Source organism: Notothenia rossii, assembly GCF_949606895.1.
Source record: "Notothenia rossii genome assembly, chromosome: 11".
In the NCBI taxonomy this organism is placed as follows: Eukaryota; Metazoa; Chordata; class Actinopteri; order Perciformes; family Nototheniidae; genus Notothenia; species Notothenia rossii.
Window position 1 is genome coordinate 27,141,759 of NC_136910.1, and position 23,439 is coordinate 27,165,197.

At 40.5% G+C, this 23,439-nt stretch overlaps 1 protein-coding gene across 5 annotated transcripts in view; it reads left to right on the forward strand.

Annotated features, from left to right (window-relative positions):
* Positions 1 to 23,439, forward strand: part of ryr2a (ryanodine receptor 2a (cardiac)) — a 291,199-nt gene that overhangs the window by 257,335 nt on the left and 10,425 nt on the right. For all 5 annotated transcript variants that reach the window (XM_079658890.1, XM_079658889.1, XM_079658891.1 and 2 more), the window contains 19 exons: positions 8,179 to 8,307; positions 8,742 to 8,846; positions 9,107 to 9,188; positions 9,819 to 9,977; positions 10,079 to 10,233; positions 10,679 to 10,894; positions 11,033 to 11,305; positions 12,120 to 12,326; positions 12,424 to 12,723; positions 13,499 to 13,569; positions 13,958 to 14,108; positions 14,480 to 14,566; positions 14,973 to 15,242; positions 15,692 to 15,822; positions 16,004 to 16,046; positions 18,452 to 18,585; positions 19,688 to 19,748; positions 20,337 to 20,483; positions 21,495 to 21,629. In XM_079658890.1, the coding sequence (XP_079515016.1) occupies positions 8,179 to 8,307; positions 8,742 to 8,846; positions 9,107 to 9,188; positions 9,819 to 9,977; positions 10,079 to 10,233; positions 10,679 to 10,894; positions 11,033 to 11,305; positions 12,120 to 12,326; positions 12,424 to 12,723; positions 13,499 to 13,569; positions 13,958 to 14,108; positions 14,480 to 14,566; positions 14,973 to 15,242; positions 15,692 to 15,822; positions 16,004 to 16,046; positions 18,452 to 18,585; positions 19,688 to 19,748; positions 20,337 to 20,483; positions 21,495 to 21,629 (2,856 nt within the window). The remainder of the gene's footprint in view (positions 1 to 8,178; positions 8,308 to 8,741; positions 8,847 to 9,106; positions 9,189 to 9,818; positions 9,978 to 10,078; positions 10,234 to 10,678; positions 10,895 to 11,032; positions 11,306 to 12,119; positions 12,327 to 12,423; positions 12,724 to 13,498; positions 13,570 to 13,957; positions 14,109 to 14,479; positions 14,567 to 14,972; positions 15,243 to 15,691; positions 15,823 to 16,003; positions 16,047 to 18,451; positions 18,586 to 19,687; positions 19,749 to 20,336; positions 20,484 to 21,494; positions 21,630 to 23,439) is intronic.

The following is a 23,439-nucleotide window of genomic DNA, read 5'->3' on the forward strand; positions in this document are numbered from 1 at the left end:
TTTACAGGCGAATACAGTGATGTCCTCTGACAGTACCATGGAAAAGTGAAAGTGACCAGAGAGGAGTGATGATTGGTTAACGCGGGGTAACATTTCAGCATAAGCCAATCAGAGACAGAGTTGGGCGGGTCTTGCCTTATGGGGAAGATACACACACAAACACTTGCTAATGCTAACACACACACACACACACGGCAACGCTCACCACCAGCACACACACACAATGGCAGATGTAAGTATCAGCAAGAGCAGCAGCACATTTAGAACTTGGAGATATAACCACTATTTTCAATTTGTGGGGATAAAGGAAGCAAAAAATATTACGGTCAAATGTAAACTGTGTGCAGGACAGAAAGCATTGTCCACATCGAATAACAGCAATGCCAATCTCTCATGTGGGGAGTTGTCTTTTCTCTTACTGTGCCACAGAACAACACAAACTTGTATTTGTATTGTTATTATTTTTAAAGTAACTTGTTACTAGTTCAGTGCATGACATTAAGGATTTTGGGAGATGGCCCTATGGGCAATCTAAGCTAATTTACAGATGGCCCTGAGCCCAATAGAGATTGCCCTGAAAAATGCGAGCGGACGAAATGGCACGAAGGGTTTGGGGGGCCTCCCCCTAGAAAATTTAGATTTTTCCAGGTCTTACTGTAGATGCTGTCTGGTGCATTCTCTAGACTGAATTATAAGATGAACCACCACAATATTATATTGTACAATTTCAATTGTATTCTTCATTTCACTTGTTTGTTTGCTCTTGTTTGCTCGCTTGCATGCCCTGCATAGCTATAAGAAATACTTAATTTGTTGGTCAAGACACTTTCCATCTGATGAAGGCAAATGCCTTCCCAGATGTAAAAAAGTAGAAAACATTACATTCAGTTATAAATGCCAAAACAAAAAATATTTACACTATTATGGCCCCTGTTAAAAATGTTTGTAATGTTATCTACTGTAAGTTGGTCGAATGAATGCTTCCTCATCCGGAAGCTGACCGAGCAGACCCGAGCAGCAGTCGAGAGGAGCCGAGCGCATCCGCGAAGCACAACATGGTGACGTCGGAGTTCCCGTTAGCCGGCAAATCTAAATCTCTTTGGTCAAAATAATGTCCCTTTAGCGCAATAACGCTTCAGTTGCGCCACTTATGTGACAGACAAGAAGAGTATGTGACAGACAATAATAGTCAATTCTAATGTCTAACACGTAATGTGGAGAAAGAGATGTCCTGTCTGGGTTGATTGTGCGTTGATCTGTTGGTAATGCCTCGGGGCTCCGGTGGGCATGTAAACAAATGCATAATGCTGCGCTATACTTTGTGGCCTCACCCGGTTGCATAGCGACACTTATTGTTTAGGTGTCTTTTAATAAGCAGGAAGTCATATCATTAGCAAGAACTAGCTGGATCTGATCGATATGGACATAAACGCGAGTGAAGTCTAATCTGACGGGAGAGAGAGATCAGCTGCTGCTGCTGACGAGTCGACACGCATCTCTGTATGATCACATGCAGCGGTGAGCGGACAAAACACAAACTTCAGGTTAGAATATCACTCGTAGCTATTTTAATTACCTCTCAAACTACCTAAACTAGTTATAGATATGTTTAGTTTTACTGTCGGGTCACTCATTACTGGATCCGCAAGCTGCATGATACTGGCATAATAGATTGCCCGATCGGGCAACCAGCAGGTGAGGCTTCATTGCCCGAGCTAAATACTAGATGGCCCCGGGCCATCGGGCAGTCCTTAATGTCGAGCCCTGTAGTTACTTTTATAATTTAGTAACTAATAAAGTAACTAGTTACTTTTTTGAGAGCAGTAACTATAACTAGTTACTTTTTTTAAGTAACTTGCCCCACACTGTTAATACAGCGAAAATCAAAGCTGACAATCTCTTGGTTTGACATGTTTTCTCCCCCAGACAACATGGACATAAGAATTTTTTTTCAAAGAAGAGGAAAGTCAGTCATCAGCTGGTAGCAGTTAATCAGTTAACAGTGATGGCGGCGGCGGCGGCAGCAAAAGCGTCTCACTTCTTGAGAGGAGTTTCGTCTTTATGTCATGATAGAGAGATACAAATAGGCCTGTCGCGATAATCGATAAATTGACTTATCGTGCGATAAATAAAAATGGACTCGATAACTTTTCTGAGCTCGATAAATTGCCGTTTACATAAAGATGTGACCAGCATTTTAGCCTGGAGCGCTGTGGCTGCCAGGCGCGCTGTGAGGGGCGGGGCTGACACACAGCCAGGTCAGGACAATCCACGTGCACGTGCAGCAGCGTAGCAGCCAAATTAATAATATAGCGACAAGCGGGAGACAACGTGTGACTTACTCGCGGGGAATTTAAAGTGAAATGGAATTGGTTACAATACCTAACTACACATCTCGATTCTCCGGTGTGGCAGTATTTTGGATTCAAACCAAATCAACGAGGCGAACCTACGGACTTGAATGAGCCGGGCGGTGTGTCGCATTGGTTTAAAAAAGGTAGCGACAAAAGCAGGCAATACCACGCATTTTAAACCACCTAAAACACAACCACCCCATTCCGTTTTTCCAGCTGGGAGCAAACACGGCAGCTGGAGATGGAGAGGCCCCGCCCGACAATGCAAACATGTTGGTGTTCCTTGCTCGAAAACTTAGAAAAACAGATTTGGATATGGCCTGTTGAGGCATCTGGGTCTTTGACAGTGGACTGTACACTTGACTGTTGTTTTAAGGAGGTTTTTTTTGCTTGTGAGATAATGTGTGCTCATATTTATTTATTTATTTATTTATTTATTTATTTATATATATATATATATATATATATATATATATATATATATATATTATATATATATATATATATTATATATGAGAGAGAGAGCTCTGTTTTCCAGCCTGACTATTTAATTTATTGTTTTGGTTGTGTGATTTAATTAATTTATTATAATTTAATTAATTTGTTTTATTTATTATATATAATTTATATATTTTAATATTATTTCACATTTCATTTGCAATGTTGAATGTTCAATAAAAAGTTATGTTTGAAAGGATGTACTTGAATTATTATTATATATTATCATTTCTCGAGGGGGTGTAACTGCAAAGACTTTCATCACTTCGGGATTACTCCACCACTTGAAATCAAAACACCCGGACAAATATGCAGAGTAAAATCAAATCCCAAGCACTGACAGCGAGAGACTGTTCAGCGCTGCCTTTCATGTGCTTGATGAGAAGAGGAACAGACTTATGGCTGATAAAGCAGAGAAGCTAATGTTCATTAAAAAGAACCTCCCACTTTTCCTTAATAAGTAGACAAGGCTGGCTTATCATAAGCTTATCTAGTTCTACATGTCTACTCTATACCCACTTTCCTGAACAATTTTCATTGTGAGTTATAATTCACCATCTCAGGTTATCATTAGGGGGAAATGACAGCAGCACAGTGTTCAATATATTGTACTTTCGGTATCTAAATGATACAATGTTGTTTACATTGCTCATGAGGACAGACCACCTTATTTGCAGATTCTTGAAATTGTAATTTAATTTGTAATTGATTGTGGATTTTGTATCCAATTTTTACTTTATGTATCTTTATACAATGTTTACTACTTTGCTTATGAGGACAGACAGCCTTATTTACAGATTCTTGAAATTCAATTGTAATTTCATTTGTAAATAGTTACATTCATGTGGATTTATCCAGTTTGCACATTTGTGTGCATGCACTTATAGGTGCATTTGTTGTTCTTGAAGGCCTGGCTGTTACAGTCTTTATTTAAACTATTTTGTTGTAGGCCTCCTGGCCTAGATGTTTATGCAGTTTTAAAGCACCTTGGCTTTGTTCTGAATGCACTTTGTTGTAGTTATCCTACAGAGAAAAGAAAATGCACTTGACTTGGAATTAATGTACTGTATGCATTCAAAAGTGCTGAATAAATGTTTTATGGACCCATAATAGTGATTATTATTTTAAGTTAAGTTTTGCCATAATCATTTATTTTTCCATAATCAGGCAGCTGAACAACATTAGTAAAAAATGTATACATTATATATATATATATTTCTATTAATCCTTTTCGGCCTTTCGCCATTCGGTTTTCGGCCAACTGTTTCCTATTTTCGGTATCGGTTTCGGCCAAGAATTTCCCATTCGGTGCACCCCTACAAATTATAGTAAAGACCGCATTCATTTAGCCTTTTTCCTGCAATACCCGGCATTTCAGTTGATCCCACTAGATGGCGCACTAGACATAATTTACCTTTGCTGGAGTCTGGTATATTCTCTCAGCTGGCCCCACTCGGCAACCCGGCAAGGTCGGCAAATACAAGTAACAAGCAGTAGCGCTGAGCAAAGTGACTAGAACGCGACCACACACTTCTAAAAAACACTTATATAAAGTCAGGCAACACTAACCAGGCTTAGTGTGATTCTGTTTATTTTATCTTACTTTAATAACCATCCGTTCACTGTTATTGACTATTGTGAAGAGGCAGATGTTTTCCTTTTGTTTTGTGTTATTGCAACTATCGGATGGAATCAATACATGGGCTACATGTGGCCATCACAAGTAAAATCATAACAAAAACTACGCCGGTAAAATATGTGTGAAAACCGCTTATTCCACAATATGATAGCAACAAGTAGTCAAGATAGTCTGATTAGCTTGCTATGCTACTTGTCAACCCTCCCGATTTTCGCGGGAGACTCCCGATTTCATTGCCCTCTCCCGGTTTCCTCCCGGGGTCATATTTCTCCCGCATTTCTGACAAAATCAAATTTACACACGACTGTTTCCACTTGGACTTTAATACAGCTACACCATTGTTTGGTTTCCATGGTAACACGTCTCTTTAGTAGCGCGCGCAACTCAAAGTCTGAGAGGGTGAGGCAGATATTCACAGAAAACAGAACAAGAATCGACAACTACTCTACTCTCTGCTCACTCCTTTCCTGTAAAATACAGGTCCAGCCCACACATATGCTCCATCAAGGACGGTGCTACAGGCCGCAAGTCAGTGCACTTACAACTACAATAAGCATGTTAATGTTAATCTAACAGCTCCGGCGATCCACTAGAACCCCCTCCCCAATTTTGCATTTTGAAATGCTCCCGATTTCTGAGGTCTAAAGGTTGGCAAGTATAACATCACCTGTAGAATGGCAGAGAAACGTTCATAACAGCGTTGTGATACCAAACAGCTTTCAGACTAAAACACATTCACTGATGGGGATGGGGGATATTTATCAGCTGCTTGTGTGTGACAGTCAGACAATGAAAACTTTACAGCGGCCGCTGCCGCGAGTTAACGGGAGAATAAACTCCGGTGCACGAGCAGCACTGCAGCAGGCAGTAATGCAGCTGAACCACATTAATAAACAATGCACCACGGCACTCTGGAGAAAGGTACAAGGCTGGAGAAGTAGTTCTTTAATTTAATCTGGCTTTGTATAATTAAAAACTACCCGACGCAGTCCTCTATTGATGTTGTTGTGAGCGGTGTTGCGGAGGAAGCTAAATATTTGTTTACCGATCTGCTACTGGCCCGGCCCGTCTGTCAAATTTACAACTCATAGTGGCCCCCGAGCCAAAAAAAAATGCTCACAGAAGGATTCACAAATGTATTTTGCGATTTATATATAAATGACTCTCCACAACAATCTCTCAATGCACTCACAAATATTTATTGTTGTATATAAATGTACAAAAAAATGGGCATTTCAACTGCTTTTTATTAATTCAAAGACGGCTCTGAATTAATAATCAAATATATTTCCTTTCCTTACGACTGGATGAAATTACAAAATGAACCCATCATTTTCTTCATGCTAGTATAGCCACATAAAAGTATCAAACCACCTGTTAAAATGCACCAGAATACAGGAAATCTATTTTTATTTTTTCGTGGGGGGGGACCCCCACACCCCCGTTAAAAATGTCCCCCCCCCCCCCCGCCACATTCAGGATGCTTCCTACGCCCATGGACGCAGCCAAAGCTGGGACTCAAATGCTAATGATAGCTCGGGCACAACGCCACAAGCAGAACTAAAGAGCATAAGGAAGACCCTCCAGAAAGAAGCGGGCAAAAATCCTTGATTATGCAGGCTAAATTCCTTGATTATGCGGGCTAAAATCATCCTTGATTATGCGATTAAACATGCAGGGTTTTTATGTGATTTTATGCGGTGAAATTGCGAGAAGTTGCGAAATATGCGGAAAGTTGCGAAATATGCTAAATATGCGGGAAAAAATAAATGTTTTTTAAAATATTGGGCTGTCTTATTTATTCTCTCTCACACACAACCTGCCACTAACGTTAAACCCCTTTACTATTCAATTAAACACATTCAATGTTTATTTATTGTAAAAGTAATTGGGCTATTTTAATCTCGTTACTCGTTCGTTATCTGACCTGCTTCAATCTTGTAGGCTACTCACCTCGTTTCTTGTAGCCCTCGAAAGGGTTTCGGAGGTTGATGCCTCGGTGAATGTGAGTTGTTTGGCTTTCTTGTCCGCAGCAGCAGAAAGCATTTTCGAATGTTTGAATGAATCAAAGTGGGTCGTCACGTCGATGTTCTCTTATACTCCAACACACAGTTGCACGGGGTGCAGAATAGTTTCCCCCACTTTTTGCCCGGTCTTTATTAGAAATGTTCGTCGGTAAATGAGATGGATTAGATTTTTTCATCTTGGTGTTTTCTCTATCGTGTGAGCTCCACACGTTCACTCTATACAGTGTTGTTTACATTCTGTGATGCGCGAGCTGATGACGTCACGTCAAGACGAGTTAACTTTTTTTTCTTCTCAACTTTGTGTGGAAAAATGCGGGGATTATCCGGCTTTTTGATAAATATGCGGCCTTTTAAAAATCTGCGCCATTTTGCTGATTATGCGGTAAATTCTGCGATCGCAGAATCGCGTTTTTCTGGAGGGTCTAACAAGGGGAACTTTATGGGAGAGGAAGCGGGAACACTGTCGTCACCAGAAAGTCTAAGCCAAACAAAAGATAAGACGGCAATCAGGACAACTTGGCTGGGAGAGGGTGCGGGGATACAGCCATCACCAGCAACAAGCTGACACAAACCTGTCTGTCGAGGCTCTGCACAGCCGGCCACAGCTCCTGGAGAACGCGTTAACGACCCGTAGCTCCGACTGTCAGTCGCGAAGCTGCACGCGGCCAGCTGCTTGCAGAGAAATCCCTCAGGTCAAACGTTCAAACCTGAACGCTGTAGGCTACAAAAATTTAGCCACGGTACTCTCGCACAGCGAGAAGATGAGAGGAACAGATCCTCTGACGACACCGGCATATATAGCCGGTGTCACGTGGGTCACAGGTTACTTTGTTGTTATTGATACTTGAGCTGCGCATGCGCGCGATGGACATATCCAGTGCTTAAAGCACCGCCTCTGGTGGTCAGTAGGGACGAAATAGAACACTTAACCTTCACCCTTTACTATTTTAAGTCTAGTCTTACAGGATGTGTTGTTCTCTTTTAAATCTTTACATTTAAGTTAATGCAATTCTTACTGTTACAATGCTATTTTATTCACTTCCTTTATTGTAGAGATGCAATATGCAGGAAAAGTATAGTTAAATCTTATTAACAAAACATTAGAATAATTACCTGACCTGGTGACAATATCTGAGAAATTGGTCACAACAATTATTACCTGTCTCCCATATCTAAACGGCTTTGAAGTTACACAACAGTAGTCGACTGCTCTATTGCTGTATTGCCTTGCACAGCCACACTCTAACACATTCATGTTACACTGGGATACTCTTTTGCACACTTGCAGTTGTTTTATTATAGAATGATATCATTGTAAAAAACTGAAAAATTGTATATAGAAGAAATCATCTGACCCAGTTGAGCATATAACATATACTCCTGGATAGAAAATCTCTCGGGCTAAAGCTAACATGTCCTTGATGAAAACAAAATGCAGGTTTGATAAAAAACTGCTTTGTTTTTAATTTAGTTTTTCTCTTTGATTTACGTTTCACTCAGATTTTTAAAACTGATTCCTAGAGATTTCTCTGTCATACATTATGCTTAACAGTTGTTAAAACTATTCAAACTCGACCCTCATCTATTTCCCTGTAGTTGCTCTGTTTCATAGTGTTCTTTTTGTCTTCTCCTTCCCTTCTCCCGCCTGACTCTCCTCCAGGAATCCATCAGTGATTTCTACTGGTATTATTCTGGGAAGGATGTTATTGATGAGCAGGGCCAGAGAAACTTCTCCAAGGCAATAAATGTGGCTAAGCAGGTTTTCAACACGCTCACTGAGTACATCCAGGTACGAGAAAAAACTGTGATTATCACAGATTAATGGAATGACCCCTGTACTTCCGTCAATGTATAGTTGATCCCGATGGCCAACGGTGTGTGAATGTGTGTGTGTGTTAGCTTCCCTAGAGCAAGTGGTGCTGCTCTGCATGAATGAGGGTGAGTGACTCGTAGTATTTAAAGCGCTTTGAGGGGTCAAAAAGACCTGATATGTAATTAAATATAAAATAATGAAAGGTGTTTAACAGTCATATTTAGTGAGTAGTAATTATTACTGAAATGAGCTATTGATTAATTTATAATGATGTCAGATTCTTTAAGCAAAGACTATGTTTGCAGAAGATTGTTATTGGCAAACACTCACATTTCTTAGTGTAGGTAACCTGCTTAGTGAAGGTCAATGTTGTTGAGATGTGATACTGATGGTCACCTATAATGTTGTAGGGTCCGTGTACGGGCAACCAGCAGAGTTTGGCTCATAGTCGCCTGTGGGACGCTGTGGTCGGTTTTCTGCACGTCTTCGCTCATATGCAGATGAAATTGTCTCAGGTGATATTTCTCACATCCTCTCTCTGTTTCATTTTCTGTCACATTTCTGCTGTAAACTATTACAGCAGAAATGTAGCCATTTTCAGTGCGTTTTCTCTCACCTTAGTTGAGAAAAAAAACATATATTATATTATTCTCTTTGTTATAAAGATTCAGAAATGTCAGACTTTTATAAGCTGATATGCAATAGTACTTTTTCCTGGAATTTCTTATTAACCGACCTTCTCTATTTATTTTCCCTTTCATTTTTTCCCTTTCAGGACTCAAGTCAGATTGAGTTACTGAAAGAACTGATGGATCTTCAGAAAGATATGGTGGTCATGCTGCTGTCCATGCTGGAGGGTAGGTTTACAATCCTCAGTACTCCTGTAATACATTTTGAAGCTGGATTGGCTATCTGACAGAAGCACAAACTCACGAGGTTATCAGGAGGATGTTTGCATTGTTTACTGGAATGTGTGCAATAAGCCATTGTTTGCCTAGTTTGGCTACACTGTTGGTTCATCTGTCAAAAAAGCACTTGTAGTGAGTGGATTTTGGGTTCTGGATACACTGATGATGAAATCAATTGACATATTTAAGTGCCTGCAAACATGTTATTTGGTAAGACATTACATTTTGTGGATGAATTCCACAATATTACAAATTAAGCTGTTGTTATGCTTAAAATCATCCCGTAAAGTCGTTCAAATGTAGCCCAGAACTGGATATTTTTATAGATGGATGTGTCTGTTTACAAGAAGAAACTGGTTTTGCTAAATTAGTGAGGCAGACCACTGTTCACCTTTCACCTTGTCAGTAGCAAAAGGAGCAATTTCAAAAGGAAACAGGTCTCCCCAGTAAGCTCAGAGACCATTTCCGTGCATTGCAGACACTCTGAAAAAGGCTCTTTCTCCTGTTGAGGGTTAAAATGTGTCATGTTGTGGTTACAAGAGACTTCCTGTACTGTAAAGGCGTTGTTGTGTTTGGCAGGTAACGTGGTGAATGGGACCATTGGGAAGCAGATGGTGGACATGTTGGTGGAGTCCTCCAACAATGTGGAGATGATCCTCAAGTTTTTTGACATGTTCCTCAAGCTGAAAGACCTGACCTCCTCAGACGCCTTCAAGGAGTACGACCCTGACGGAAAAGGCAAGACTTAAAAAACCCATTTAGGAAGTATCAGAATCGTGTAAATGATGAGTGAAATAGAGAGCTGTCGATGATTTTTAGATTTATGAATGAACTTACAGGTGTCATCTCCAAGAGGGACTTCCATAAGACCATGGAGAGCCACAAACACTACACCCAGTCAGAGACAGAGTTCCTCCTCTCCTGTGCTGAGACCGATGAGAATGAACTGCTGGACTATGAAGAATTTGTGGAGCGCTTTCATGAGCCAGCCAAGGTAACAGCCTCGATGTTTACAGAACTTTAAAAAGTCTTAAAAGAGCTTTATTTTGTCCAAATGTAAGCCCTCGATCCTTCAAATCTGTTATTAAAATCTATTCTTAGAGAACGCTTTTAACATCTCAAAGGGGGTTTAGAAGGAGAGCTCTTTTGCTATTTCTATTTCTGCCTTTTCCTTTTCTACTGAAACAATTTTCGAAATGTTAAACCAATACGCTGATAAACTGAATTAAAATAAGTATTTTGTTGAGTCTTACTGATTATCATATGAAATAGAGGAAAATTAACAAATGAGTCATCTTTGAGTCTTAGATGTAACTCTAGTGCCGTCCTTAAGGGCTTAGTTCATTACAGGATTGCTGAAACGAAGCTTTTATGCATAACGCAGTTGTGTGGAAGATCTAAGCTCAGAAACAGAAACATGTTGATCTGTAATTCAAAAGGACATCGGCTTCAATGTGGCGGTGCTGCTGACCAACCTGTCGGAGCACATGCCTCATGACACGCGGCTGCAGACCTTCCTGGAGCTGGCGGACAGCGTGCTGAACTACTTCCAGCCCTACCTGGGCCGCATCGAGATCATGGGCAGCGCCAAGCGCATTGAGAGGGTCTACTTCGAGATCAGCGAGTCCAGTCGCACACAGTGGGAGAAACCTCAGGTAAAGACGAGGCAGTAGATTCATTAAATATATATAAAATGTTTCACTTAAATGTCATACTACTTGATTTGGTTGCAGTGTTGCATAGTGACCCTCAGTTTACTCGCAACTTCTTTGACTAATATACCATCTGCTCAGGTAAAAGAATCTAAGCGGCAGTTCATCTTTGATGTGGTCAACGAAGGAGGGGAGAAGGAGAAGATGGAGCTGTTTGTAAATTTCTGCGAGGACACCATCTTTGAAATGCAGCTGGCGGCTCAGATGTCTGACGCTGGCGAGCGCTCAGCGGTGAAAGAGGAGAGTGAGCGGGAGAAGCCGGACGAGGAGAACTCTGAGATGGGCTTCTTCTCCGTCAGCACTGTGCGCATGGCTCTGCTAGCTCTGCGCTACAATGTCATGCTGCTGATAAAGGTGAGAATCAAAGTGTATCTGAGTCTGTATGTTTTAATAGGAATTTGTGAATACTCCTGAAAACCTGGTTCATTTTTCTGAAGAGTCGAAGAAGTGATTACATTGTTCAGAGAAACTGCAAAAAAGAGTTTCTGTTCCACCAGACAACAGCCCTATATCAACGAAAGATACAAAATATATAAAAAATCCCCAAAAATATAAATAACAAAAAAACTCTGTAGGCTTGTAAGTGGATACATAACACATGACAAGTAGTCATTCTCACTTTGTTGTTTTTTCTAAAAGTTAAGCAAACTAAATACAGAGGTTTATTGGAGAGCTTTAGAAGTGTTGGTTGGTGAATTGAACTGTGGACAGAGCCAGGCTGCTTCCAGGATGTTTGCTAAGTTCACTAGGCTAACCACATCCTGACTCCAGCCCTGTTTTGAACACATTCATCTGATATTCATCTCCTCATCTCTTGTAATTAGAGAATATTGCAAAGCCTGGTAGTATTTGTTTAAAATGTTCAGAATTCGAACATTTTCAAGATATTTAAATGCAGAGGGACGTACTGCTTTTTAGAAATACAGTTAAGATAGCAAAAAACATACTTCTAAATGCTACACATTTTTTCTACAAACATGCTGTAATGTGATTGTGTCATGAAGCTTTAATGTTCAGGGTTGGTTAGTGCAGAGAGAGGAGTAGCGGCAGTATTGTTGATGCTGTTTGACAATGACACATGACAGAGTGTATATGTTAGGCCCTAAAAAGAGACTATTAACCAACAGCAAGCAGTGCATAAACAGATCGTTGTGCTCTCTTTTTCCAGGTCCTCTCTATGAAGAGTTTGAAGAAGCAGATAAAGAAGATAAAGAGCATGACAGTGAAGGACATGGTGACCACGCTGGTCTCTTTCTACCTGTCCGTGATACTGGGCTTCCTCCACATAGCGTTCAGTGTGGCCCGAGGATTTTGCAGAATCTTTTACAACACCTTCATGGGAGGCAATCTGGTGGAGGGGGCCAAAACCATAAAGGTTAATAAACTTGTTTTTATAAAAACAATAAACAGTTTAAACACATTAAAAGAGTAAGTTATGCTCCTAATCACATTTATAATCTGCCTCCACCCAGGTGTCAGAGCTGCTGGCCGACATGCCTGACCCCACCCAGGACGAGGTGAGGGGTGAGGGGGAGGACAGAGAGAAGAGGGCCCCCCCTAAAGAGGACCTGGCTGACCTGGCAGTGAACACCAGTGAGACGGAGCTGCTTTCAGACATCTTCGGCCTGGACCTGAGAAGAGAGGGCGGCCAGTACAAGATCACCCCTCATAACCCCAACGCCAGCCTGACGGAGCTGCTCAACACCCCGGTTCCTCCCCCGGCACCCCCAACTCCAACCACCAAACCCCCAGAGCTCAGACGGAGGAATCAGGTGAGTGTGATAAGGTTTAATCAGGCGCTGAGCCCCCGGGACATACAGTAGTTCCAATGCTGAATGTGTTTGTTAACAAAAAGTGCACCTAACATGTGTCCTGTGCTCATAGAAAACACTGCTCATATCAAATCAGCGCTCCCTAAACAAACAGCCAGACATCAGCCAGTGTTATATTTGTTTTGAATTCACTTTTGGGGAGCTGTCAGTAAAACACCCCACCCCATTATAACACAGAGGCGTCTCATTAACTAAGCTTTGTGGGTTTGTTAATGCTGGGGTATGATCCTTCACATAGGCTTACACCAAATGTGTTTACGATCAAATTTACAGGAGCGCAAGATTATCTATCCTCTGAATTTGTATCTCAAAATGTAACGTTTGGGTTGAGTTTTCTGTAATTACTCCTCTCATTCTTTCATATTGCAGGTTAAAGTAATATTTCAATACATATTGCGTATTGAGGCCATGCCCATTTTCTTTGATATGGTAAAGCTTATTTTTAGATTAGCACGATAGTAGTCCAACATGGAGATGAGAGCAGTGCTCTGTTTATTTGAATGTGAATGATAAATACAAATATTTTGTGAGGTACACCAATAAATAAACATGATTAACAATCATTCACTCAATATTACTCAAAACAATGCTGATTATCATGAAAGGATCCTATCAGCCATAAGAAGAAGCTGATTGATAACATGTGTGTTGAAGCCTTGCAGCTAGCATGCCTACAGAATACTTCCTTGTTGTGTATGTATATGTTCTCTTTCAGTCGAAGTTCTCTTCCTCAGAGGAGAAGGACACAACAGCAGAGACAGAATGTGAACCTGAGGAAACACCAGAGTATGTTCAAATGTTTGTTCTTTTGTCTGATTGCTACAACAGAAATTGTAACTCTGTTGGCAGACAGAAACACAATATGTACTATACGGACAGTGCTAAAGTTAAAGTACAGGCTAAAGTTATAAACTGAGTGACTAAAGCACGCTTACAGAGTAACAACATTGCACCACCCCTTAAATACTTTATAATTGGGAAAGAATCTACACTTTCTTCAGTATTCTGGCAAAATACATGTATATCTGTTGAGAAGAAAACTTGTCGCTCAATGGGACATTAGCTTTGGTTTTCATTATTTAAAAAAAAAAAAGTTATTACTTGGCCAAGCCTCTGGATGATGCCCACAGTTTGTTTTAGCAGTGTATGAGTGTGATTCATTTTGTGATTTCAGGGGTGGACATGTAGAGAAGCAAGAGAAACAACAGAAGAATGAGAAGATGAAGCCAAAAGTGAGAAGGCATCACATCTCGAAGTCTGATGAACCGGACCTGCAGGAGTCAGCTTTCCTAAAGAAGATCATCGCCTACCAGAGGAAACTTCTGGTACATGGAACACTTCTGTCTTTTTCTTTTAGCAACTGCTGTTAATAATTCAGTGAGGAGGAGAGTTCTCATTTGAAAGAATGTGTTAGCATGTGTAAGTCAATCTTAAAACAATACATATAGGCCAATATGAAAATGAAATGTGTTTTGGTTTTGAACAGATTTCACATTCTGTGTAAAAGTGCATTCTGAAGTGTATCTTAATACGAAAATACCCAGTCAATCTCTGCAGCTGCTGAAGCCTCAAATCAACTTGTTTTAACCTTAGAATAACATTTGACTCAGAACGGGGACTGGGTTAGAGCCCCTACATCTAGTGCTCAGTCTGGGACATCTTCTATATTGTACTCTTCTTTGTGTCTCCCCTGTAGAACTACTTTGCCAGGAACTTCTACAACATGAGGATGCTGGCGCTGTTTGTTGCCTTTGCAATCAATTTCATCCTCCTCTTCTATAAGGTAATCGTCCTCTATAGCAGGGATTTTGTAATTAGTCACAAAACTTATTTCCTCAAATAATGAATCATTCAGACCAACACTCATTGAGACACTGTCAGGTCCAGGAGCTGTGTGCTTATAAAAGATATAAGTAAAACATGAAACATAACTATGATTTGCTCTCCTATAGAATGCTGTCAGGTATTCTGTCTGATGTTGACATCCTAGTTTTGGGGACATGAACCCCTCTCTGACAATCTATAAAAACCTTGAACGCATTCAGATTGAAAAAGGCAGTGTATTGTATTGTAAGCCTAAAGGTTAGCATTGCATGTGTTTTATATGCTGCCCATGATTTTGTGCTGACACACACCAATATTTCATTTTACAGTCTCTGTCAATTAAACTAATACATTGTCCCTAGCAGGTTTCTACATCCTCCTCTGTGGTTGAGGAAAGAGAAGTGGTGTACACTAGCAGCCAATCTGACAGCAGAATTCAGTGGGATCCACTGGGAGGAGAAGCAATGGAGACGAAGCAGGAGGTGATGGATGAGGGGGGGGAGCCCCTGAAACCCGTCACAGTGCGCTTTGTCTTAGAGGAGAGCACCGGGTACATGGAGCCCATGTTACGCATCCTGGCTGTCCTCCACACTGTCATCTCCTTCTTCTGCATCATCGGATACTACTGTCTCAAGGCAGGATACTAACTATTGTTACAGCAGAAATACAAAAATGAACCGTTTATCCAGTATGTGTTGATATATAGCATCATGCAATCATGTATATATGCCATATGTATCCAGATCTAGCCGTAGAGGCACATTTTCATCTGCAACCCACAGCAGGTTAAAGGAAACATACAAGAGCACATAAGCACAGAAGAAAACACATGAGAATAGGCAAAGGCAGGATCACAATCACAACTAAAACTCATAAGCACAGTTGAAGGTAAATATTATCACATATCAAAGCACATTGACACAAACCCATGACCAAATAATAGACAAAAAGCATATCATTCAATGTTAGGGCACATATTTATCCTTTCAGCGATATTTTCAAGCATTCACATCCAATGATTCCAACTTTCTAAGATGAAATGTTTTATTATCTATATGTTTATATATTGTGAATTTGTGTGTAGGTGCCATTGGTGATCTTTAAGCGTGAAAAGGAAGTGGCCAGGAAGCTGGAATTTGATGGGCTTTATATCACAGAGCAACCCTCTGAGGACGACATCAAAGGCCAGTGGGACCGACTGGTGATCAACACACAGTGAGTCGTTGTTTACAACAAGCATTCGCAACACATTGCAATATGGAAGATGTATAAAGAACTAGCAGGAAGAAGAAGAGTTGTGTTTTATCTTTGTTTTCTGTTGCAGTTCTTTACTGTTACTTTTGTATGTTAATACTGCTTTATGTGTCTCATGAGCCTTTTCTCATGTGGTTTTCAGATCTTTCCCCAACAACTACTGGGATAAGTTTGTGAAGAGGAAGGTACGTGTCTCTGTGTTTGGAGACATATTCACAAAGGATCTTATCGTACCACCAGGGGGCGTATTCTTGAAGCTTCTCAATACAGAGAGTTGCTACTAGATGAAGAAATATAAAAACAAATCTAAGAAATCTGAATATTATTTTATGAATTATTAAATATAAAATACATGAAAATATAATGTTCACTTATATAAAAAGTGATATTGGTAATGGTAATATGGTAATATGGTAATGGTAATATTTAAACATCACAGACATCAGACTGAAAAAGTTTGCCGTTATTCCTTTATACTGACAGTTCATTCAGATAACAGATTAATAAAGTATATTTAGAATGAATCTGTACCAACCTTGTGTTCAATGAACCTTACATGTGTAAGAAGAAAGAGAAGAATTTAGATTGAAATGATACATGAACACTGGGGGCTTGAATGTGTGATGAGAGAAGAAAAGAAAGTAAAAAGGCTTGGAAAAGCAGAAGAATATTTGAACTGCACATTTTTGAACTAACTTGATGGTGAATGATCTGTCGCCATGGCAACGGCATTTGATGACACCACATAATAAGCTTAGATGCGTTGATGGCTGCATCGTTACCAAACCTTTGAAGTTTTGGGCTGTTTGGAGCCTTTCCACTAAAGTTATGAGAAAACCGTGTTTTATGGCGAGCATTGTGTTGCCATGGCAACGGCATATGAAGAAATCTCAAAACTGTCTCGTAGATGTCTTCATGGCTGGACTGTTAGCACACATGTGAAGTTTGAACACTTTTTGAAAATGTTCATTGGAGTTAATGTATAGCGACATCGTCTTTTATGGCGAGGGATGCGTTTCCATGGAAACGGCCTATGATGACACCCCATAATTGACGTAGAGCTGTTGAGGGCAGGACCATTAACCTTTATCTGAAGTCTGCTGCTCTGAGCATGTCAGTTGGAGTTATGACATCATCGTGTTCCATGACACAGGTGTTTATATTTGAACTAATGAGGTGTGCAGAGATCACAGGTTTCCATTGTTCTGAATGAGAGATGAACCTCTTACATGTGAACGTTTTGTGGAAGAACCGTAACAGATATCGGTGACATTTCAAAGCGTGAAGCATCTCAAAGACCTTGAGTATCTGAAGTGTACTTTTTGTGTATTTTCGGGTTAATAATGTGGCCTTTTTGGCGGTTTAACTAAAGGTGTGCGGCTGCTGCTGTGAGGAAATATCAGCCTGAAATTACAATGGGCTTTAATGGAGGAATGTTGAATGTTTTTGTCACTTCATGCCCTCAAGAGGCATTTTGTTTAATTATTTTTGCTTAATTAATCTGTCATTTTTCAAGCTACGAGATGTTTTCCTACGTTTGTCATGAAAAATGATGATTCAGGAATGTAGGGTTTGGGAATTATGGCAGTTTAAAAAAAATATATGAAGGCAAATTTCAAACTGTCCTCCACTCTAACTGACATCACACACTCTAACTCTGCTGTCAAGGACTTATTGACCGTTGTTAAGGACGCTCACATCTGCAGAAAGAAGTCCGTTTGATTTAACTGTATACAGTTTGGCCGAAAAGCAAACTGCATGCAGTCAGTTGGACTGCATGCAGTTTGCTTTTCTAACTGACAAGACAAGAGCGACAAGAAAACAGCGGAGAAGTAACGGGCAGAATTCCTCCTTTTTACGCAACGGTCCAGACATAGACATCAAACGGCGACACATATTCAGTTCCCAGTTACTTTGGCATTAGGTCAGGGATATCTAGATACTTTCCAAGGTTTGACAAAATGAATTGTGCTACTTTTTAAAGCAAGCAGCAATGTTTTCAAATCTGTAATAAAAAAGCTCCTCAAAAACGCTATCGAAGCAGTTCCTGCCGTTGCTACGTTAGTTCAAACAGTAACAACGGACTATTTTTCTTAGCCGATGCATGTCAATTCAAATCAATAAATACAACTACTCATTTTCTAAATCCATAAAAGCATTTCAATTAATATTGGGAGTCATAACGTTACTTTGTTGAGAATGTGGCCATGTAATAAGTGGGATAATGTGCAGCGACTTTGTCATTATGGGGAAAAGAACACCGACAGGCTGATCAGGAGCCCGATGCGATGTTAAAGTTACAATGTTAAAAATGTGATGAATTATGGGCTATATCTCGGGAATTATGAAAGTTATGAATGAGAAAAGTAATAGCCATCGATTCCCGACCGAGCTGAACGTTTTGATGTTTGAACGGAGTTTCTGCGATGTGGAATGTGGGAGGAGAAGAGGGCCAATACTTTTGTGCGTAGAAGAACAGATAGTTGGAACAGCATTCCAACTAAATTAACTATATACGTATATAATCTACTGTATTTGAGATGTGCTTCCACTGGAAAGTGTTTCTTTAATAAGCCCAGCTGCTCCCCAGGTGATGGATAAATACGGAGAGTTCTACGGCCACGACCGCATCAGTGAGCTACTGGGGATGGACAAGGCTGCTCTGGACTTCAGCGACTCGCACAAGAAGAGGAAGCCCCGTAGAGACAGCTCCCTGGCTGCTGTGTATGTAGTGTGTATGTAGTGTGTGTGTGTGTGTGTGTGTGTGTGTGTGTGTGTGTGTGTGTGTGTGTGTGTGTGTGTGTGTGTGTGTGTGTGTGTGTGTGTGTGTGTGTGTGTGTGTGTGTGTGTGTGTGTGTGTGTGTGTGTGTGTGTGTGTGTGTGTGTGTGTGTGCGTGCGTGCGTGCGCGCGCGCGCGCACGTGCGTGAATGCAGGTCTTTGTTCAAATAACATGTTTAGATGTCCTGAGCCATTCAAGTCCAGCACTTGTTTCCCTTACAGTATTTCATTAAACAGTTTATAAGATGAACAGCAGCAATGCTATAACAACATAAGCAAAACATCAGTTAAAGTAAAAACTTCCAGAGAGAAACCCACAGTTTAAAGGGGAAAATGGGAGAAACCTCAGGGAGAGCAACAGAGGAGGGATCCCTCTCCCAGGACGGACAGACGTGCAATAGATGCCGTGTGTAAATTGAAAAGATAATACATTTGCAACATAGGTAGTCCAAATGTTTGGAAATGCATGTGTGTATAATAGGAAGATGAATCCACGAGGATGTCAACAATCCTGTGGGAGTCATCAGGGAAGTAGTATGATGAGAGTCAGGCAGGACCGCAGAGACTGGTTCAGCCACGACTCGAAGTCCAGGACTCAGATCAGGACTCAGGACCCAGGACTCAGGATCAGCCACGACTCAGGATCCCAGCGTAGATAGACACCAAAAAGAAATGTGGGGAAGCTGGGTTATTCGGAACATGAGAGTACACAGGTATAGACAGAGAGAAGGAAGAAGTAAGATGTCCCCCGACAAACTAAGCCCATATCAGCAAAACTAGGGGCTGAATCTAATCAGCCCTAACTATAAGCTTTATCAAAAAGGAAGGTCTTAAGCGCACTCTTAAAAACGGATAGGGTGTCTGCCGTCCGAACACAAACTGGAAGCTGATTCCACAACAGTGGAGCTTGATAAGAAAAGGCTCTGGCTCCCATTGTACTTTTAGAGACTCTAGGAACAACCAACAACCCTGCATTCTTGGAACGCAATGCCCTAGTAGGACAGTAATCAGTAATAAATGGTATCACACCTCTTCTCCTCTGTTCAGGCTGAACTCCATTGATGTCAAGTACCAGATCTGGAAGCTGGGGGTTGTATTCACAGACAATGTAAGTATGTAGGGGCCTAAAATCATTTAGCAGCCCAATCTGGCTCCGTCATTTGGATTCACTGCTCAATTCCCCCCTCACAAATAACAGGGTCTTCATTTCTCAGAAAACTGATTGAAATTAAGCACACTAATACTACATTGCACTACATTTCTTTAACTCCATAATAATAATTTGTTCCATTGAGTTGAATAAGGTTGCAGCTGTCACTGATGTTTTTTTACAGGTAGGTTAAATACGTTGAAATTGTATACATTTTGTATTTATTGTCACGGCATGGTCAGCAGCAAATAGTGAAGAAAACTATTGAGATGTATTCTATATTATTTAAAAACAATTGTTTTGAACATCTTCTAGAATTTTTTTTCAAGACATTAATGATATATTCATGCATATATTCATATGCATCAATCAGGGCTTGTTTTCTGCTTTATTGTCCCACTGTTGTCTCAGATAGAATAAGTTCTGGTCCAGTTTATTCCTTATTCTGAGATCATTAACAGTCATTTCATATCACATTTTCATGAACGGATTAAGTCACACATTGAACATTGCATGACCTTCCCTGTGTCTCCCTGCTCCCTGCAGTCCTTCCTGTATCTGGCCTGGTATATGACCATGTCCATCCTGGGTCACTATAACAACTTCTTCTTCGCTGCCCATTTGCTCGACATCGCCATGGGCTTCAAGACGCTACGCACCATCCTGTCTTCAGTTACACATAATGGAAAACAGGTAAACCAATCCCTACTCAGCTGCAGTGTAGTATTAGTAAAGAAGAGTAATGCACACATGTTCCTGCATGTACTCACCTGCAACATCTGTAAGTAATACATACTAAAGTAGAAATAGTCAGCCCTCATCTATTTTTCTACAGTCAGACTAGAAACATAACAGAAACGTTTTGAAAGTACTCTCTCTACTACATGTAAATGGTCTGCAAATGCTACAATCCCTGTATTCCCTCCAGAGGGAGATTCTCTCCCACACTTCCATTCGACTCCTTTGTTTACTTCCATAACATAGTGACATCACTGCATAACACTCATGCTTCTATTGGCCACATTGTACACTAAGGGGCTGTACATCTCTAAGAGGTTGACCAATCACAACCATTACACCCAGATAACCAATCAGAGCAGACTGGGCTCTGGTTTCACACAGAGGGGGAAAAGATAAATGAACATGAAACTATTTTAAGGCTTCATATTAAACAACATTATATGCTGATGACAAACATATTCACTTCAAATATGTGCAGTATGATATTGCAGCTTACTTGTGAAGCTGGTCAAAACCTGCCCTGGTAGTTACATTAAGAATTCAACAATTCTCTATAAAAACAACTAAAATGTGTATCAAATTAACTTGGACTTGTAAAATTAAATGATGATATCATTATAAAATATTATAATGTGTCTGCAGTACTTACAGGCATATGCAGTCCAAACTTACCCAGGCAAAGTAGAGTGATGACGTGTCTGTTTGTTACAGCCACCATGCAGCTAGAAAGAGGTTTTTGTTATAAAATTATACACAGGATTATTTTTATACTTCCCTGAATGACACCAACACAGAACAAATCAATTCCATTTCCTGATAGACAGATCAACCATTATATACACCATCTCGTACATATTTCCTGAAGGCCATCTCACACTAATTTTAGTACACAGAAATTAGTGATATTTTTGGCCTGGAGATAACAATGTGGTGTTGTTGCCTGACTCCTTTCCTGTCCTGCAGCTGGTGTTAACAGTGGGGCTGTTGGCAGTGGTGGTGTACCTCTACACAGTAGTGGCCTTCAACTTCTTCCGGAAGTTCTACAACAAGAGTGAAGATGGAGAACTGCCAGACATGAAGTGTGACGACATGTTGACAGTAAGTATGAGACAGGTGTAGCTTTTAGATGCTGCAGTGCAGTGTTACTTCCTGGAAGGCACACACAGCTGACCTGGTTACAGTGGCTCAAAGCAGCATCTGAGCATAAAGCTACAATGTGTCCGTCAAAGTTAACCCCAAGCAGACCTTTGTGCAATACAACACAGGAATAATGTCACAAATCATAAAATAACGAAAAAAGTGTTGCAGAGTTTTCTCAAGTGCCCACATGGTTACCAATATTGGAGGTAAAAAAAGGCCTCTGCATGTTATACATATTGAACACGTTGTTTTTTTTACAACACCCTGCTCACTCCAAAAGGTTATTTTTGGGGGAAATGTTCTATGAGACATGTTCAAATAAAATGATATTGATAAAATGTCACTAAGCATTCATCCCATGTGATTTATTGATGAACTTTCAGGGATTTAAAATCTGGCTTTAATTTATTTGATTGTCCTGGGGAAAGAAACTTGGGAAAGTGAGTACTAAGAATAAGGTTAACTCACATTTAATGGAGGATCTTGAAATGGATGAATCGTGAGTTGATTTACAGTATGCTGTGTTTCACAGAGTATCAGTTAAATGTAAGTTGCACTGTGAAAGATGTGAAGGACTGATACTGCAAGCTGCTACAGGTACATGCTGGACATCCCCCTTCCCCCCTCACTCCCATTGCTCCCCGGGCGCTGTGCAATAGCTGCCCACTGCTCCTAGTACTAGACTCCTGGTATTAGGATGGGTTAGATGTAGAGAACACATGTCACTGTGTGCTGTGTGCTCTGCATGTGTGACCATTAAAGAGGGTTTCATCCCTCCCAATTCTATGCTGAGGACTTCTCAAGCAAATGATCTGAACTAAAACCTGCACACCCCTCCTTATCTGCTCCTCAGTCTCTTTTTCTCTGGGCAGTGGCTCACTGCTGTTCTGGTGCTAATGTCAGTAAAGCCTGTCTCATTGAAAGCGTCCTGAGAAGCCTGTCAGTAAAGAGGGTCCAGCTCCATTTATGGAGAGAGAGTCATGGGTCAGAGCTTTGATTCTGACAGTGTTCCCCCCCAGGCTCTGTGTGCGGTGCAGCTAAGCTGCTGTAAGTTTAAATGCTCTTTTTTGTCGGTTCCAAGCATCTGTTGCGTGACATTAAGAAAGATGAATGTCATGCTACCAACCTGGGCGTGTTATTCATGATGCAAGCTCAAAATAAGGCTCTTTGTGAAAAGTAATAGTGACGATCCTGGATAAAGGGATCTGGAAGAGAATTAGAAACAGGAAACCCGTTCCATGATGCCGGGGAAGGTTAGCAGCATAACATACCTTCATTAATCCTAAAAGTGAACCCAACCACATATCGTTTAATGACTCGAAGAATCTGGAAAATATCAAGATGGAGTGGATAACCTGCTCTCTAAGGTTACAAAAGAAGATATTTGATAGAGAAAGAGACTCAACTTAATCGATTTTACCTAATTTGGTGTTACCATTTAACTAATATAGATTTATGATTAAAGTTGATTGGACAAGAATTCATTGAACTCCATTTCCATTTGTGGTCTAGAAAAGTGATAATGAAGTTCACTTCATGCTGCAGGCCATGGTGCAGTGAAAGTAGGGGAATAATTAGACAATATGACAACAACAACAACCTTCCCTTCAGGATGCCTTCTGTCAACCAACATGATAATAATGCATCTATCACCAAGGGCCATTCAAATATGACTTTTCAAAGACACATTGATCTGAGTCAAGGGATAAATTGAGCGATCTGGGGGTAAATTGACAAATTGAAGTTTAAACCTGAGTTGTGTGGTACA